This window comes from Geospiza fortis, unplaced genomic scaffold, assembly GCF_000277835.1.
Source record: "Geospiza fortis unplaced genomic scaffold, GeoFor_1.0 scaffold171, whole genome shotgun sequence".
NCBI classification, from domain to species: domain Eukaryota; kingdom Metazoa; phylum Chordata; class Aves; order Passeriformes; family Thraupidae; genus Geospiza; species Geospiza fortis.
The window spans coordinates 7,132,294-7,149,448 of record NW_005054313.1 but is presented as its reverse complement, the minus strand read 5'-3'; the positions used below and the strand labels follow the sequence as shown (position 1 = coordinate 7,149,448).

Sequence of the window (17,155 nt, the reverse complement as noted above, 5' to 3'; positions counted from 1 at the left end):
AGGAATACCAGAAGAAATACAAACACTAATTCTTCCAAAATTTTCTGATAAGTATGTGTCACTCTGCTTCTGCCTGAGATGCAAATACCTACTTCAAGAGTTGTCCAGAATACACCCTTCTGTAATTCTGTAAACACTCAGCCTGAATTTCTCACATGGAGGAACATGAATAGGTAGAATAATCTTGTGCTACTGTAAGGCTTGTAAATGAAATGAAAGCTAAATCTGCATAATGTAAAACCAACAAAGATGTTCTAATTCTTCTACTTACTTATAAGGAGAGTATTTGTTCTCTGTGTAAGAGTCTGTTGCAATTTTATGGTGTGTAGCAATTGCTGTTGCCAGAAAAGGGTTTGAGCATGGCTTGTAAAGGAGTGCCATCACTGCAAGGTAAATGAGTGTTTGTGTTGTTGAGCCCCCAGATCTGTGGTGAATGCTGCATACACACTGACATTTTCAACAGCCACTGCTTGGATAAACCTGTACAGAAACTTGAGTGTTGACAACTTGTGTGACTGGAGACCAGCTGTGCCTCTTGTCTGCAGAAGGCTCAGCTGCTCTGGCTCTGTTTATTAACTTACCCTTCAATCAGGTCAGCACTGGTCTCAAATAAGTTCAGAGCAACAGTAGTTTTCTGCAAGGTGTGTGTTGCAATCTGATTTTAGTTATGAGAATTTAATAGCCAAGCCTTTGAGCAGCCCACTGTAAATGAGTGTCAGTCAGACAAGTGTTGAATTTTTTGTGGATGCTGGCTTTTTGGCAAGTTACTGTACCAACATCTGAGAACTGTCTGTATCAGGACCTTGAAATGCCACTTTTGAGTGGCATGGTGTAACTCTAACTGAAGCAAAGTAACCTGAAGCACAGAACTTGAGAGGGAGAGCAAACTTAGACCACTTTCTGGCTTCAAGCTGAAAAGTGAAGGTCGTTGTTCAGGTCTCATGCCTTGGAATACCTCTGGTACTCAGAGTGAATGGGACTTGCTACAAAGACAACAGACATAGTATAAAAGGGCTAATGAAATCATTACTTCATCTAGTAGCAAATAAAAGATAAAACAGCTTCATTACTGAATGCTGTAACTTGCTCTTGATGAGGAGCAGTCAATAAAACACAGTTCTCTAGCTGCTATTGCATAATGGTGGGGATAACTTGAGGCAGCTTTGCCATTGGTTTGGTTTCCTTTTCTGTTCCGTATAAAGTCTTAGTTTTAGTCCACCAGCCATACCTCCTCAGGCAAAATGATATAAATGATTAAATGATTTAAATAGCTTTCATGATAGTCTATGCTAGAGAGTTGCTAAATGTGTTGGGCATCTGCCCTGTGTGCTTGCCTGTCTCTGTGTATGCTTACCTGGATATGGGATTCAGGAGAAACTTGGTCTTTCAGGTTTAACAAACAAACTGAAATGTGAGAGGGTAAAACAGAAAGCAGTGGAATTTGTCTAGAAATCCTTGCTGTTTCTCATTGCTTTTTGTGTTGAAGATGTCTGGGATCTGTAGATTCTATCACAGAATGCTAAAAAACTAGCACAAAATTTGAGTTAGTCTTTGTTTCAGGCATCAGCTGTGATGCACATCAGAAACTGTCCACTGACCTCTTCCTGTGAAGAGCTGGCTTCCCTTAGCATACCTGTGCAGGGGGCTTTTTGCACCAAAATCTCACAAATCTATTGCATTACAAGTATAAAACAAGACTTTTTCGGGGTTCCGGGGTTGTTTGTTTGTTTGTTTGAAGTGAAGTAGAAACAGTGACACTGACTTTAGATTTGGAAGTTTAAATCTCATGTTTTGCAGTCACAGAAATAGCTTCTGCCATGTGCCTTTTCCTGGAGATCAGTGTGTGCCTGTACTGAAAACAGCAATGTGCTTTTTCTAGGAGTATGGTCAGAGTGCTGCCTTTCAGGGAAATGAGTAAAAGCAACTGGAATCCGAGCAAACCCAAAACAATAGTGTTGCTTCTTGCCCTGTAGTTCAGTACTTTCCAGCTTTGAAGTGCATTTAAGAACTGCATATGAAAGACCACAGAAATTAATGGCTGTAAAAATTGAGTATTTCAGCTAGCAGAGATGTCCATACTGTGTAGAACTTTGCCTTCTGGTTTTCTTTTATATCCCTTTGTAATAACTATAAAATTGGTTTAGCCATTCATTAGAGGTTGAGGGGAGGAGGGAAGATTCTATGCCAAAAAATGAAGCATTAAGTGTAAATTATGACTGCCATCTCATTTGCATTTGAATTGACACTGAGTTTCAGTAGAAGATACAGTAAAGACACTTCCTAACAGAGCTGCTTTTGTACCTTGTGCACTGAAAACTGTTGCATAGGCTAATCTTTGATAGACTGAATCAAAGAGACAGAATGTTCTTCAAAGGCTGTGTTTGTGTGGAGATGTTTCTGTCTAGTGTTCTTAGGTCTTGTTTTTAGAAGAGTAAGGAAATGCAGTGGGTTCCAAAGGGAACTGTGTCTAGTCATCACCCCCACAGAGACATCTCTAATAGAGAAAAGTGTGCCTGTGCTGGAAGAGCAGAATTCCTCAATGGAGCAGGCACTTAATACAGTAAAGCATATGTAGAAAGCAGAAGTGCTGCACCTATTAAATTCTTCTGCCTCGCTTCATCCTCTACTGAAAAAGGTGGCTTGGAGAGGCTTGTAATTGCCATGCTTGTGGATATTCAAGGATGCAGCTAAATAAAGCCCTGGGACATTCTGTTGTCCTTGGAACTTCACTGTAATTTTCAGCAGGCAGTTGGGTGGGCTGGATGACCTTTAGAGGTTTGTTCTAACCTAATTTCTCAGTGATGTTAGTTACCCTCTAAAGCAAGACCTTTCCAAAGTCATAATGTCTAGTTAACCTCAGTAATTCTGGAAATGATTCGTTTCTAGTTCAATGTTCTCCTGAATTCCATTATCACTCAAAGTAGGAGGATAGGTATTAAGATCACGAACTTAGATGTAACCACTTGTTTATTGAACAGCACTGATTGTTCATTCTTACTCAGCTGACATTTTATCTCCTTATCTTAAAAATTACTCAGTTTTTGGAGGGCTATATTACAGTGAATAATCCAGCTAAACTAGAACAAGTAGAGAATAATGAAGTAAGGCCAAACACATAATCAGTATTAAAAGTGTGCTCTACATAGCAGGTCTAGCCACAGCATATCCCATCATTTCAGGTAAAAAGCAGGAAGCTGATGAATTGACTGGTGATGCTTCAGTGGAAGAGGACTCCTTTGTCAAGGTAATAAAAGTATGTAAAAACTTTTCCCATTTTGTATTTAAGGCCAGTGTTTGACTTCAGTTAATGAAAAAGCTTCCATTTTCTTTGTGGGAATTTCTGTGGAAATTTGGATCATTGCTTTTACTGTATTCACAGTGTGATGCTTAAGGGTAAGAAGCTGGGGGGTTTTTAAAACATGATATGAATTTTATTGTGCATGTGAGACACAGATCCAGCAGTGAAACACTGACTCTACCAGTGATTTTTTTAGAATAAAGCTAATACTTTTAGTTATAGTAAGTATTTGTGTTCACACCAAAAGGAAAGTGAATTGGAGACTCAAGATGCAAGTGATCAAGATGGAAATGATGAATTGAAAGACTTCAAAGAATCTGTTGAAGATGAGAACTTGAATTCTAAAGAACTACCATCTTCAGAAAAGCAAAGATACCATGACCTGGAGCCAGTGGAGACAACAGAAGATGTGGAGAAAGATTCTGAAAGTCAGGTACTTGGCTATATTTTACATGAACTTTTATCAGCAAAATGTACATATTTCTTAGTGTTTGTTACTAGGAAGTCAGAACTAGTTTTTCAGTTTGTCTTGCTTACTCTAGAAGATAGGGTTTTTTCTTTCTACTCTACTCTACTCTTTTCTACTTGCCTTGATTTGTATTTGAATAGTCCTGAAACAAATGTGGCACTGATTGATAAAATTGTGCCAGAGTCCATCCAGAGTTAGTTCCTAAGGGATCCTTTTCCCTTGTACTGGCAGTGAGTTGTGCCTTTCAGTTCAGTGTTCAGATCCTTACATCAGGAGAACTGCTCATGGATGTTCACATTGATGAGAGTGTATCCACTTAAATGTTTACTGATATAATGGAATCTCTTGACCTCTGAATGTTTGAGTGTCTTGTAAATAGTTTGCTTATCTTGTCCCTTTTCTATTTCTTTAGGAAAATGAAGGTCCAGACATAGAAGATTACACTTTTCCAGCTGTCCATGTGAGTTCTAAATCCATTCTCTTAAGCTGATTTTCGTCTCTGTTTAGTTGGAAAAGATCACTTTAGACTGGTTTTTCTGTTCCAGCGTGCATGTTAGAGTCAGATGATGTAAGACTATAAAGGTAAAACTGTGTGGGAAGCTTTCATTCAAACATTTAGTAATGCAGATTATTGTGATACCAACAAAGTATACCTATTTTAAGACATAATTCACGTCTACAATTTAGGAATGATTCAGTGCGTAGACTTCACAAAGAATATGTTTCACACTCCCTTAAAAACATACCAGAGGGCTATGCCAGATGCTGTTGTAGTGTGCACAGTCTGTACAGGAGTTTAGAACTTCCATTTAATGTAGAAGTTTGCCCGTGGAAAAATTGGGGAGTGTGGAATGGGGCATGGTTGTTTAGGGATACTTTTGGTGTTAATACTGATATCTGATATCTCTAAGTTCAGAAATTCATTCTGAGTTCCATGGAACTGATGTCTGGAAAGTGACATCTCATACGGCATCTCTTGCTCTTTAAAGCTAATGAGAAATAAGTAAATACCCATCAAAATCAGAGTTTCATTTTTAAGTAGTTACTGGAGGGAGGCTGCCTAGTTTCTGACTTCTCTTTTGAGCTTTTAAAGCTAATGATGGACTGCTTGCATTTCTCTGAAAGCAGTAATCAGCAGCTTGGCATCCATTCTGAAGGCTTTGGTAAGACATGGAATAGTTTAGAAATGTCCCACTGAGTTGAGGGGGTAAGACAATTATCTGCATGTCCCAACCAACTGCAAACTGCAAGCGTTGCAGATAAATGCCAGGTTGTTTCATAAAGAAGTTTCATAATGTTTTTTAGTGATTTGACAAGGGAGGTGCATGAGTTTGGTTCCTGGATAATCTTTGGACACAGTTTTCATTTCAGCGTTTGCCTTCATACAATAGAAATGTTATGAAAAATACAAACTGTTCTTCTTAAAGTTTCAAAATAGGAGACATTTAGTGTTGGCTTCCTTTTCTTGCAGGATGGGGAAGATGAAGAAAATGAGAAAGGTATGTCTAAAGTTTAATAGAGTTCAGAGGTCTTAGTAGAGCAGGCAACTTTCTCTTGTAACATTCAATCTCTACTAATACTAGGCTTATCTCCAGCACTAAGTATCAGTTGTCTCCTCATTGAGTTCAGCACCTGGAATCACTGCAGTCAGTTTATTTCACTCCTAAGAGTTACTTTACTCTTAAGAGTTATTATAGTACTTATCAGTTACTGTGGTGGATGTATAATCTAGTTGCAATACTATGATTCTTAATAAAAGCCATAGTATTCAAGGACTGATTTTAGTACACGGTAAGTGTTGATGCCAAAGCCTCCAACTTGCACTGCAGTAACTGATGTTGAGTGAAATGCTGCACTCTCACACTGAAGTTGAGCACCCCACAAATGTATGGACCATCATATGCTTGGCTTACTGTCACTTAGAAATACCACTTGTACATAGGATGGTAAAAGGTGTTTGAAAACCTGTGGAGTGGCTACCATTTTTTATGCTCTGCTCATTAGTGAAACTATAGAAGGAATCTAATGCATTTGGGCAAACAGACTTCCTGGACAGAGGTCATAAGGATTCTACATTTTGTGGACTCGAAAGGACATGGGACACCATCACTTTCCACAAGGTGGAATGAACACATTACTACAGGATAAAACTACAGACTCCATGTTTACGAGGGACCCCATGGCCGAAGTGTCTCACCTGTGCAAATCCAAGAAGATGGAGATGTCTCTGTGGGACTGAGATGGAAAATCTTTCCAGTGGATGAAGATTGAGACGATTTATCTACGGACTCTGGATTAAGGCTCACCCATCCATGCTCTGCAGCAGCCTTGTACAACTCACTTGACTGCCAAGCAACTGCTTGGGAAGGAAAAGAACAGCGAACACCGACGTGGAAGACTGGCTGGAATTCTCCAAGACTGTGATTCTTTCGGATTTGGGAAGGTTAGAAGTTCTGGAACCAGGAAGATTCAAAGACAGATTAAATCAAACTGTGAACATCCAAAGCAACTATGTTCTTCTGGAATGCTCAATCCTAAACTGGAAAATGGATACTTCTTATGAAGAACGGGTATCTCCAGGATGGAACCGTATTCTCCCTCCTAATGTTTTGGTATTTGTCTCTAGAAAATGTGTTTTGCCATGAAGAATAAGTGATCCTGGGTAAAGGATTTATATTTGTGTTAATACACCTTGTGTTTTTTTCTAACCTTCCATCAGTGCTAATAACTGGCTTTGTATTTTCTAGGTCCTATTCTAGCTTATGCATATGAAATTGTTTAAACTTCTTGTTTTGCCATATTTATTCCTGTTAAATCCTCTTAGATAAAGCAGGTTCTGGTGATGGTACACAAGAAGTATCTAAACCTCTTCCTTCAGAAGAAAGCCTAGCTGAGGCTGATCACACGGCTCATGAAGAGATGGAAGCTAACACCTCTGTGAAAGAAGCTGAGGATGATAACATATCGGTTACAATCCAGGCTGAAGATGCCATCACTCTGGATTTTGATGGTGATGACCTCCTAGAAACAGGTAAAAATGTGAAAATTACAGATTCTGAAGCAAGTAAGCCAAAGGATGTGCAGGATACCATTTCACAGAGCCTGGAGAAGGAAAGCAAGGACTATGAGGTGACTGAGAACCATAAAGATGGTAAGAAGGAAGACTGCGTGAAGGGTGATCCCGTCAAGAAGGAAGCCAGAGAAAGTTCAAAGAAAGCAGAATCTGGAGACAAAGAAAAGGATACTTTGAAGAAAGGTCCCTCGTCTACTGGGGCCTCTGGTCAAGCAAAGAGGTTTGTTTTTCTATGTCAGTTCTTTACGATACTGAGTACCAGCATTCAATAAGATCACTCTACATTAAGGGGGTAGCAGCAAGAATCTTATAATTAGTATCCTATGCTCCTGCCTGTAGGTTTTTTGACCGCCATAAGTTACTTTTTAAAATTCAAGATCTTCGTATAGACACTATGTCCTACTGATTGCATTGTCGAATTGTCAGCATTTATTTATTTTTTTCAAATTGACGATTTTTTTAAATGTCCTTGTGATGATGGTAATGAACAGCTATCAGTTCTAAGAACACAAAATGAAGTCAAGTCCCCGTCCTGAAATCTGGAGAAGATTGCCATATATCCACTGAATAGAGTTGTCAGAAAATCTAGATCTTCAGGCATCTTGGGGAAAATCAGTGCAAGAATCCATAAGGGAATCATTTGTTCAAATATACAGTCTGGCCCTTTTTCATTTTTATTTTTTGAAATGTTAACTTGTCTGTTAGTACTAGTAGTATAAAATGCAACACCAAATTCTGTAGTTTCAACTTTCTTCTGATTTTTTTTAATTTGCTTCTCTAGCTCTACTAAGGAATCTAAAGAAAGCAAGACGACATCAAAGGATGATAAAGGTAACTATTCTGAATTAGAGTAGTATTTCTTGAACTAAATGCTTTCCTGACTGAGAAATTGCTTGCCACGTAATAAAATGGTTTATGTGATTGAACTCAGCCATCTCTGGTAAATTATGCTAGAGGTACAGTAGTCATTTGCTATATGTATGGGTCCATATATTTTGTTTCTCCTTATGCTAGGTTTGTCATAAGATTAAAAATACTTATTGTAAAGACTTGATCAAAATATATTCTTCTATTGCAAAATACTTTTGGGAGCAAATTCATTTAATGTTTGCCAAGTCTTTGTTTTGATGAGAAGCTATAATTTTCAGATAAGCCTGCTGTAACTGACAGCAAAACAAGCAAAAAATAATTGCAAGTACTTAAATATAATGCCAATTAATTTTTTTGTCTTGTTTGTAATTCTAGCTCCGTTTTAAATAAACTGAACTCTCAAACAAGTACTATAGCTGAGATGCCAGCTTGCAAAATTGCACTTGTGGCTGTCTAATGTATTAAATTTGAACCTATTTTTTTGCCTTGGAATTTCCACCTGTTTCCATAAAACACTGTGTTAAGATTACAAATTGAAGAGTGGAGCTCGAGAGCACATTAATGTCACCAGCTATACTGATGCTTCATGGTTGAACAGATGCATTTGTGTGACGTCATGTGTCTCCTTATTTTACCTGCTTCCCTTCTGCCAAAAACCTTTGTCAGAATCTCTGGCATAACACTAAGGAACGAATGAAACTTTACCTGATAAATGAATTTGCGAGGAAATTTTTGTGGCAGACATAATTGGGTCTTCTGTAGATGCTTACAATGAAACTGAAAGCAGATTTGCTGTGTCCTCATTTGTGTAGCATGTGTGATAACTGTGATAGTAACTGTTGTAAGGCTTTCTTAATATACACAGCCAAAGCCAGGATAGTGGCTGATTCATGGCATTTATTGGTGGTCTAAGTGTATCATAGAACCATAGAGTATTATGGGTTGGAAGGGACCTTAAAGATCATCTTGTTCCAATGACCTGCTGTGGGCAGGGGTGCCTTCCACTATCCCAGGTTGCTCCAAGCCTTGTCCAGCCTGGCCTTGGACACTTCCAGGGATGGGGCAGCCACAGCTTCTCTGGGCAGCCCATGCCAGGGCCCACAGGGAAGAATTTCTTCCTTATATATCTAAACTAATATCAAGATAACTTTAGCATGACCTCAACTGAGAGATTTCCTTTTGCTCTTAGTTAATCTTGATGCATTGAAGAAACAAAGCTATCCTTTTTTTCTCAAGATGGGTAAATTATGTTTTAAAACTCTTCATATCACCAGATTTTCCAGCTGTCAAGATGGAGACTAGTTCTGGTCTTGCCTGTAGGACTGGCTACATTTTAACATATCCCAAAGCAGTTCATTTATTTAGCAGCAAACAACAACAAGCTGAGCTACATAACTGAGGACTGAAAGATACTGGGAATGAGATGACATGAATCTCTTTTGAGTTCTAATTGCTATGTTGTTGCAAAAATACCTAATATATGGGGTGAGGGGAGTATTTAAGGCACATAGCGTTTTTCCAGCTTTTATTTAGTATTTTCTTTAGTATGTGGGAAATAATTTTGGTGGGTTGTATCTAGTTCTGCATCCAGTAGTATTTTTAAAAAACTGCTCTGGATGAAGCCAATGCTCTGAAGTTGTGGAAATTGACCACATTATTCTGGAGGCTGGGATTATCCAAGTCTCCTGTATTTGCCTTTCTGCTGTCTCTGGTAACTTGAGCACTGTACAGACATCATGATGGAGAGCAAATACTGTGTGCAAAAAAACCCTTTTTGTGGATGGTAGCTAATGATAACAGCCAGATGTTGAAGCTAAATGTACATACCCAAATGAAGAGTAAAGCATGCCTTTAACAAAGATTTGTATTATTTTTCTGTCTCTGTCCTTTGGGTACAAGCTAACCAAGCTCTTGGTGTCAGTGGTTAAATGAATAAAATCTTATGGCATATAATTTTTTTTCTATAGAAATCTTTTCAAGAAAGGTAACCAGATAAACAATTACTTAGAGGTAACAGGCTAAGTTTCTCTTTTCAGCAACACTTTAGTAAAATATTCATGGTACCTTTGTCTCCTTAATTTTTTGGCTGTTTGTAAAACTTGTTGCAGGAAGCACGAGCAGTGTTAGTGGTAGCAGTGGAAGTTCAACTAGAAACCTCTGGGTTAGCGGACTGTCTTCCAACACAAAAGCTGCTGACTTGAAAAATCTCTTTGGCAAATATGGAAAGGTATTTTATGGGGTGTGATACCATGTGTGTGGCGTGTGTCTATTCCCCCTCCTCTATTCAGTTACAGAAATAAATCCTTGATTTAAATAAAGGTTTGAGAGGAAATGTCTGACCAGTGCAATCTAAAACCCCATACTGCAGCAGTAAGTGTATGCTTACAGGAAGAGCCATCTATTAATTTTATAAGAAGTTTTTCTTCCTGTGGAGGTAAGATAAGTACAAAAGAAATTTCACAAATACTTGAATATTCTGGTCAGAATTGGCTTTTAAAATAATGATGGCTATGTTCCTTTGTAGCAACTGTATTTAACCATGAGTGCAAGACAGTGTACTAACTGATAAAATTGTAACACAAATAGTGTTTCTAGAACGTCCTGCTTTGGGAGATTGTTTTTAAAATGTGTTCTGAAGGCTTATGAATAGGAAGAATTGGTAAAAAGATGTCACATTTAATGTATGATGCTTTAGGGACTCTTTCAATGACTTGATTTTTTTTTTACAGTCTGCCTAAATTAGGTCTCTTTTCCCAATTTTGATTAATTGAAACTTACAAATTCCATAGAACAATGTGGAAATCTTGAAAGCTAAGCAGTCTTCTAAACACAGAGTTCTCATTTCCCCAAAGGAGTTGCTGAAAACTCTGAATTTGTAGTGTTAGTGTAAGTCTGTGCAGGTATGGCACTATTGTATCTTGGGAACTAGTTAGAACCTGAGCACTGTGACTATCAAATATGTGTATTGATTTTGGCATATCTGATGTTTCCAATGAATTTAGTAGGTGATTTTATTTAATGCATTCACAAGTGTGGACACCTGAGAGTGTATTTTGTTGAAACTTCCAGTTACTTGGCTGTTTTCACTGTAAAGCTGGTTGGTACTTACTTTTATGTAGCTTCCCAGTTTTAAAATTGATTGGGAAATACTTCATGACTGTACCATGACAGTCTAGACAGCTAGAAAGATAAAACCGATGACAGCTAGAGAGATAAATTATTGCCTTTAAAGCATGACTATGGCAAAAAGACTGGTTCCAGTGGCCGTAGAAATTCTAGCAAGGAGGAGCACAAAGGTTAATACCTGCTCAAGAAGCAGATGTCAGAGCTGACTGCTGAAATGGCTTAACTGACACACTTGCTAGATGACTTTGAAGAGTTGGCTCCTTATTAAGTCACTACATAATACTGCTTATACGTTCCTGCCATTAATTGGCAGCTGCTGACTTTTTTTGTAGGGGCTCATCTGTCAGAGATGAACCATCAAATTCAGGTCAGTGGTGTTTCTGTGAATGGGTTTTGCCAATAACTGAAGAAAAGCAAAGCATTTAGATAATGGGCATGAGGAGGTGACTGGTCAAAACAGGATGCAAGCAATAATATGCCTTGATGTACAAGCTGGGATAAAGTTCTCAAAGCTTTTGAGAATTCGGGAGTGTCAGTCAATCTTTCTAGCAGGGTGGGAGTTATGTTGCTGGTGAATTGGGGGGGTTGGGGTGAATATGTTTTGTTTTCTTATATACTAGGGTAAAAAACTTATTGCAATACCATACCTTCCTTAGAAATGTCTCTCTCAGAACCTGAATTCTTCCTGTTTGCATAGGTACTCGGTGCAAAGGTGGTCACAAATGCACGAAGCCCGGGGGCAAAATGCTACGGCATAGTAACAATGTCCTCTAGCACAGAAGTGGCCCGGTGTATCGCACACCTGCACCGCACAGAGCTGCACGGACAGCAGATCTCTGTGGAGAAAGTAGGTTTCATTCCATGAAGACTTTACCCAAAATAGACCATCTTTTACAAGAATCTGTATTAACCTATTTGCTTTTGGGAAAAAAAAAATAGGTGAAAGGTGATCCCTCCAAAAAAGAATTGAAGAAGGAAAGTGATGAGAAATCTAGTTCGGGTAGGAGCGTAGGAGATAAGAAGACTGCATCAAGTGACAAAGCCAGCAAGTAAGGAATTTCACATCTTCTGAAACTGTGAAAATCCTCTAAGCTGAATTTCCTTAATTGGATTTTTGTGTTCTTTTTCCTAATAAGAACTCCGTCAACCAAAAAAGAAGAAAAGAAATCAGAGAAATCTGAAAAAAAAGAAAGTAAAGAAACCAAGAAAACAGAAGGTAAAGATGAGAAGAGTGATAATGGAACAAGTGGCCCTAATCAAGAATCCACTAAAAAAACTGAAGAAAAGAAAAGAATAAGTATGCCATATAGCCATATTTCCTCCTGTTGAATCTGTGTGTCTGACTTGTCTTGGGGGCATGTTCTTGCTCTTACTGGAAACCAGACAATTAAACAACTGTTCTTTTTTAGACTCCAGTAACACATTTATTACTTCCATACTTTATACTAATCTTTAATTACAGGCATGTGCTGGTATGTTTCTCCTACCAGTACCAGTTCACTTCAGAGATTTAGAAATTTCACTAAGGAGAATTTTTAATAGGCAAATAGAGATAGCTGTTTGTGTGTTTTTAAACCTTCTTTTATTTTTTTTTTTGTTTCCCCCCTCCACTAGGTGGTAAAAGCCCAGGTCAAGTTGTAGTTTTAGACCAAACAAAAGGAGACCAAGGCCACACTAGGACAGTTAGAAGGGGAAGGTTTGATAAAGTAAGTATCTATAGATTTGATGCAATCCTTACCTGATTTGATCCTGCCTTGCAGTTGATATTTGCACTGAAGAGTCAATAAACTATCACTAACTGTTAAGCTTAGATAGAAGCTTTGTATGCTTTGGGATTGCTAAGTCATTAATCATACTTGAACGTAGCATCCAGAAATCTCCCTAAATGAATGAGACTTCTGAAATAACCATTGTAATCTCTATCTATAGCCACAGATATTGAGGAACAAAGAGCGTATTATTCAAGAGAAAGTGAAATTCAGGGAATACAGGGGTAGAAAGGATATCTTGCCTTTTGAAAAGATGAAGGAACAGAGATTGCGAGAACACATGGTTCGGTTGGAAAGGATACGACGAGCTGTTGAACTGCGAAGGTAGTAATTCAACTTTTTGCTAAAGGCTATTGTATACATTAATTGATCAAATACTATATTTAGAAATCTAATCAGAATGCATTCTGCCAAGCCTTCTAACCAGATGTTAAAGTCTGGGACTCTGTCTAACAGCATCTTTATGGGAATTAACAACTCCAAAATTTTTTTCTAATCTTTTAATAGCTGTATATGTACACACACAGCTTAGAGTTTGTTACAGTGGGGGGTGTATCTCATAAGTGTTACTGCATGCCAGTTCTTTTTGGAAAGGTGAGAAGTAGACTAAGAGACAGGGCTAAAAGTAGTGTTTGGTATTTGCTTGTTTGTTTTCACACTGAGAATGTTGTATGTCTAAATGACAAATCAAGCCTAATACAATCTTGACACTTTAAATAGAAAGACCAAATGGCTACACTGTTCTGTTCTGCTGTTTTCATATGGCCAAAGCTTGCAAAGAGCAATTAAATGAGCTGTGTTGTTAGCTGGGTTTTCCAAAACAATGGGAAAGAATTCCTAAACAAAGGAATTCCCAGCAAGCATAAAGCTTAAAGGACAAAATGCCTTTTGTGCTTCCTTATGGCAGTATTATGGGAGGTAAAAAGAAGAAAGCAAAATGAAGCTGTTCATGAGTCTACTAACCAGTGCAACTCAGAGTGGTCATGATTGGCTGTCTGTCTTAATTTTTTGGACAGAAAACCCAAAGTAAATGTTTTGAAGAAGACTTAGCTTGAAGAAGATAAGACCTAAAATAGCATTTATTTTTTAGGTCAAATCATATTCTTGGTGGCTGAATACTGTTGTTACTGTGTGCCACATAACAAATGAGAAATCCAAATTAAGAATAAAATACATCAATAAATGATTCTTGAAATAACTTTACCTATCAGTTGTCTGCTAATGGTTCCGTAGATAAGCTAAAACCACTTTGGCTACTTGGGGCTAAAAGGAGTAGACTTGTGGTGCAAGGGCTTCTGTGAAGAGCTTACTCTGAATTAATTTTTGAATGTCTATGTTTAAGGTGATGTTAGTTTTGGATGACAAAATTTTTCAGATGAATTTCTGCTCCCTCTTTTTTTTCCTTCAGGCGAAGAGAAATTGCGGAGCGAGAGCGGCGTGAGCGAGAGCGGATCCGGATAATGCACGAGCGAGAAGAGTGCCTGCAGAGGGAAAGGGAGAGACTGGAAATTGAGAGGCAGAAGCTGGAGAGGGAGAGGATGGAACGGGAGCGCTTGGAGAGAGAGCGTGTTCGGATTGAACAGGTGGGCAGAGCTGTGCTCTGGACTGTGCAGGAGCTGTTTGGGGCATGGCCCAGTTTGCTCTTGCAGGGAATTTTGCTCTTCACTCTTCTACCCGATCCTTTTTGTTTCCTAAAACCCAGCCAAACATTACATAATTCACACTGTACAACAACGGGAATCTTCATCTTGTTTGCTTGGGAGTAATTTGTTGTAAAATGCTCACTACTGTAGCAGCTATACAAGTCAGTCTCCAAACATGAAGTACAATAGAACACTTTGTCTATACCACCCTTCCATAATTTACTGGATTTTTCCTATAGAATAACACTGCAAACTTGAAGAAGTGTTTCTGGGCAATAAATACAGTAGTAATACAAGAAATTACCTGGAGACATTTCTATGTAACAGCCAATAGCATCTTCAGATCTGTTGTCTACTTTTCTAGAGAAATATTCCCTATGCTCTTTAATCTTAGATGCTACCCAAGGATGAATTTTATCAGATAACCTTTAGCAGAAAACTGACAAGGGATAGGTCTGTATCCTTGCTAACTGTTCTCTGGGTATCTCTAGTAAGACCTGCTCTGGTTTTGTTCCTTTGGTGGCAGGAACGTCGGAAAGAAGCGGAGCGAATCGCACGGGAGAGGGAGGAGCTGCGGCGGCAGCAGCAGCAGCTCCGCTATGAGCAGGAGAAGAGGAATTCTTTGAAACGGCCACGGGATGTAGATCACAGGTAATTCTCTAATTGGTTATTTGCAGTGCATAATAAAAAGAAAGAGCTGCAAGCCTTGTATCAGATTTGAAAATGCATTTGGACCTGAAGCAGCTCTTCTTCACAGAAGAACTGGATTTCTGGTATTGGTTTGGTTTGACATTAGTTTAAGACAAACATGAAACACTCCTTATCTGTTGGAGGGAGCTTTGAAATTAGAGAAGCATCCCATGAATTAATTCTTATTTTGTGTGGAAAAAGCCACAATCTAGAGCATTTGCTGAGAAAAGCTGTTTTGCCTTAATGGTTGAAGCTTCTACTTTAGGAATTCATATTTCTGCTAAATGGATGGTTAGTTTTGGGTGTGTTCTTAAATGATTTTGTCTACTACTCTTTAAAGAGTCTACCTTTGTCAGTGGCTTTCCAAAGGTCAAATGAGCATCTCCTTAAATAGACAACTGACTCTCAACAATTTTCTGCATATTAGGCCTTGATTTGGCTACACATGACTGATGAGGGTTCCTTTGTTTTGGCTAAAGGAGAGATGATCCTTACTGGAATGAGAGTAAGAAGATGGCTCTTGATACAGATGCACGTTTTGGCCACGGCTCAGATTACAGCCGCCAGCAGAACAGGTTCAATGACTTTGATCACAGAGAACGAGGCCGATATCCAGAAGGTTCTTCTGTTCCATCCTCTTCTTTTGATAGGTAAGTTTAGATAATGGAGCAGGTATTTGTGTGCCAGCATCTCTGTGGATTACACTCCTGACTGTTCAAAACTGAACATGGTGCTAAAGGCTTTACACAGTTCTGATATAAAAGAATTGCAGTACTGTCCTGACATTTGTTTGTTTCTTCAGGACTGGCCACTTTTATCATGGAATCTAATCTGCTTTTCTCTGAGGACTTTAAATTAGCTACCTGGTGGCCTTTTTTGTGAGACATTTCAAAAGAATTTTTGCAATTATTCCTTCCTCTTTAACATATAGTCACAAGTTCCTGTGGATTACCTGTGTAATTTACTGTGCAGTAAATGCTGGTTCCAGATGGAATGTCATGGTTCCAGTAATCACTAGTAAAGCTAAGACCACATAATTGTGCCTTCTGGAATTCTGCTTTTAGGTTGCAGTGAAGTAGAATTGTACTGCAATTCTGACTTGAGAAATACAGCATTCCCCATTTCACAGTGGGCAAAAAGGTGGCCCTGTAGTTGCTTAAATTACGCTGACCAAAATGGGAACAAATAAATGCATAAAGAAATGTTAAACTGGCTGTTAGAACTCAAGCTCAAAATTATAATTGTAGAAATAAATACAGTTTGGGGTGGGAAGGATTTCTGTTCCACATATATAGTAACAAGCAACTAATGCAAAGATGGGTGATATTTTATATCCTCATGCATGTGCTTACATGTGCAGAGAAAGGTGAAAACGGGAAACAAGCAAATGATTCTTTCCTACTTTAACAACTTAGGCGAGATCGTTTTGTAAATCAAGGTGAGGCAAAAAAGACTCGCCCAACAGCACGAAGAGAAGAGCCAGGCTTTGAGAGATACCCCAAGACCTTCAGTGAGTCCAGAAGAAATGAACCACCACAGGCAAGAAGCGAACTGCGGGACACGGACAGGCGCGAGGTGCGGGGAGACAGAGATGAGAGGAGGACGGTGATCATTCACGACAGACCAGAAATCCCTCACGGCCGACACCCCAGAGAAACCGCTTCCAACCCACCCCGGCAAACCAACTGGAAGGGCGAGGGAGGCATCAGCACAGACAAACGGGATGGCAGGTAAATGTGCTAACTGACCAGGGAAAGTAGTGATTCATGTAGAATTCATCTATAATTCCTCAAGAATTAGTGTGTAAAGAGAGAATAGACCCTCTTCTCCTAAAGAAATGCATTGGAAGAAATATGTAGAATATCAAATGCTAAATCTCATCTAGGAACTAGTTGCTGACTCCCAGCAGTCTGCTCTTAATCATGAATACTGACACAGAGTTAAGGAGGCTTTTGTGTAGAATGCAGATGTAAACCAGTAGCACGTGAGCTTGAATTATTTAAAAAGCCACACAGATCTAAAGGAATGTTTCTAAGAAGTCACTGCAGGTTACTAGGAACTACAGGAATTTCTGCTGTCTATATGTGCTGTGATTTGGTACCAATTCAACGATACTGAAACCAAAATTTTGATGAAAGCAATTTTTACAGAGGCGAGCGGCCGGAGCGGTCGGGAAGGGAAGTGTCCGGCCACGTGAGGGGAGCGCCTCCCGGGAGC

General features: G+C 38.9%; 1 protein-coding gene across 1 annotated transcript in view; it reads left to right on the top strand.

The window, feature by feature from the left end:
• Window positions 1-17,155, top strand: part of SLTM (SAFB like transcription modulator) — a 23,289-nt gene that overhangs the window by 3,765 nt on the left and 2,369 nt on the right. The window contains 17 exon segments of the mRNA XM_031055906.1: window positions 3,180-3,244; window positions 3,546-3,731; window positions 4,180-4,227; window positions 5,239-5,266; window positions 6,592-7,060; window positions 7,622-7,671; window positions 9,819-9,937; window positions 11,534-11,683; window positions 11,776-11,885; window positions 11,973-12,133; window positions 12,451-12,542; window positions 12,766-12,929; window positions 14,014-14,188; window positions 14,775-14,899; window positions 15,418-15,588; window positions 16,354-16,668; window positions 17,077-17,155. The exon segment at window positions 17,077-17,155 is cut by the window's right edge and continues 14 nt beyond it. Coding sequence (XP_030911766.1) covers window positions 3,180-3,244; window positions 3,546-3,731; window positions 4,180-4,227; window positions 5,239-5,266; window positions 6,592-7,060; window positions 7,622-7,671; window positions 9,819-9,937; window positions 11,534-11,683; window positions 11,776-11,885; window positions 11,973-12,133; window positions 12,451-12,542; window positions 12,766-12,929; window positions 14,014-14,188; window positions 14,775-14,899; window positions 15,418-15,588; window positions 16,354-16,668; window positions 17,077-17,155 — 2,507 coding nt within the window.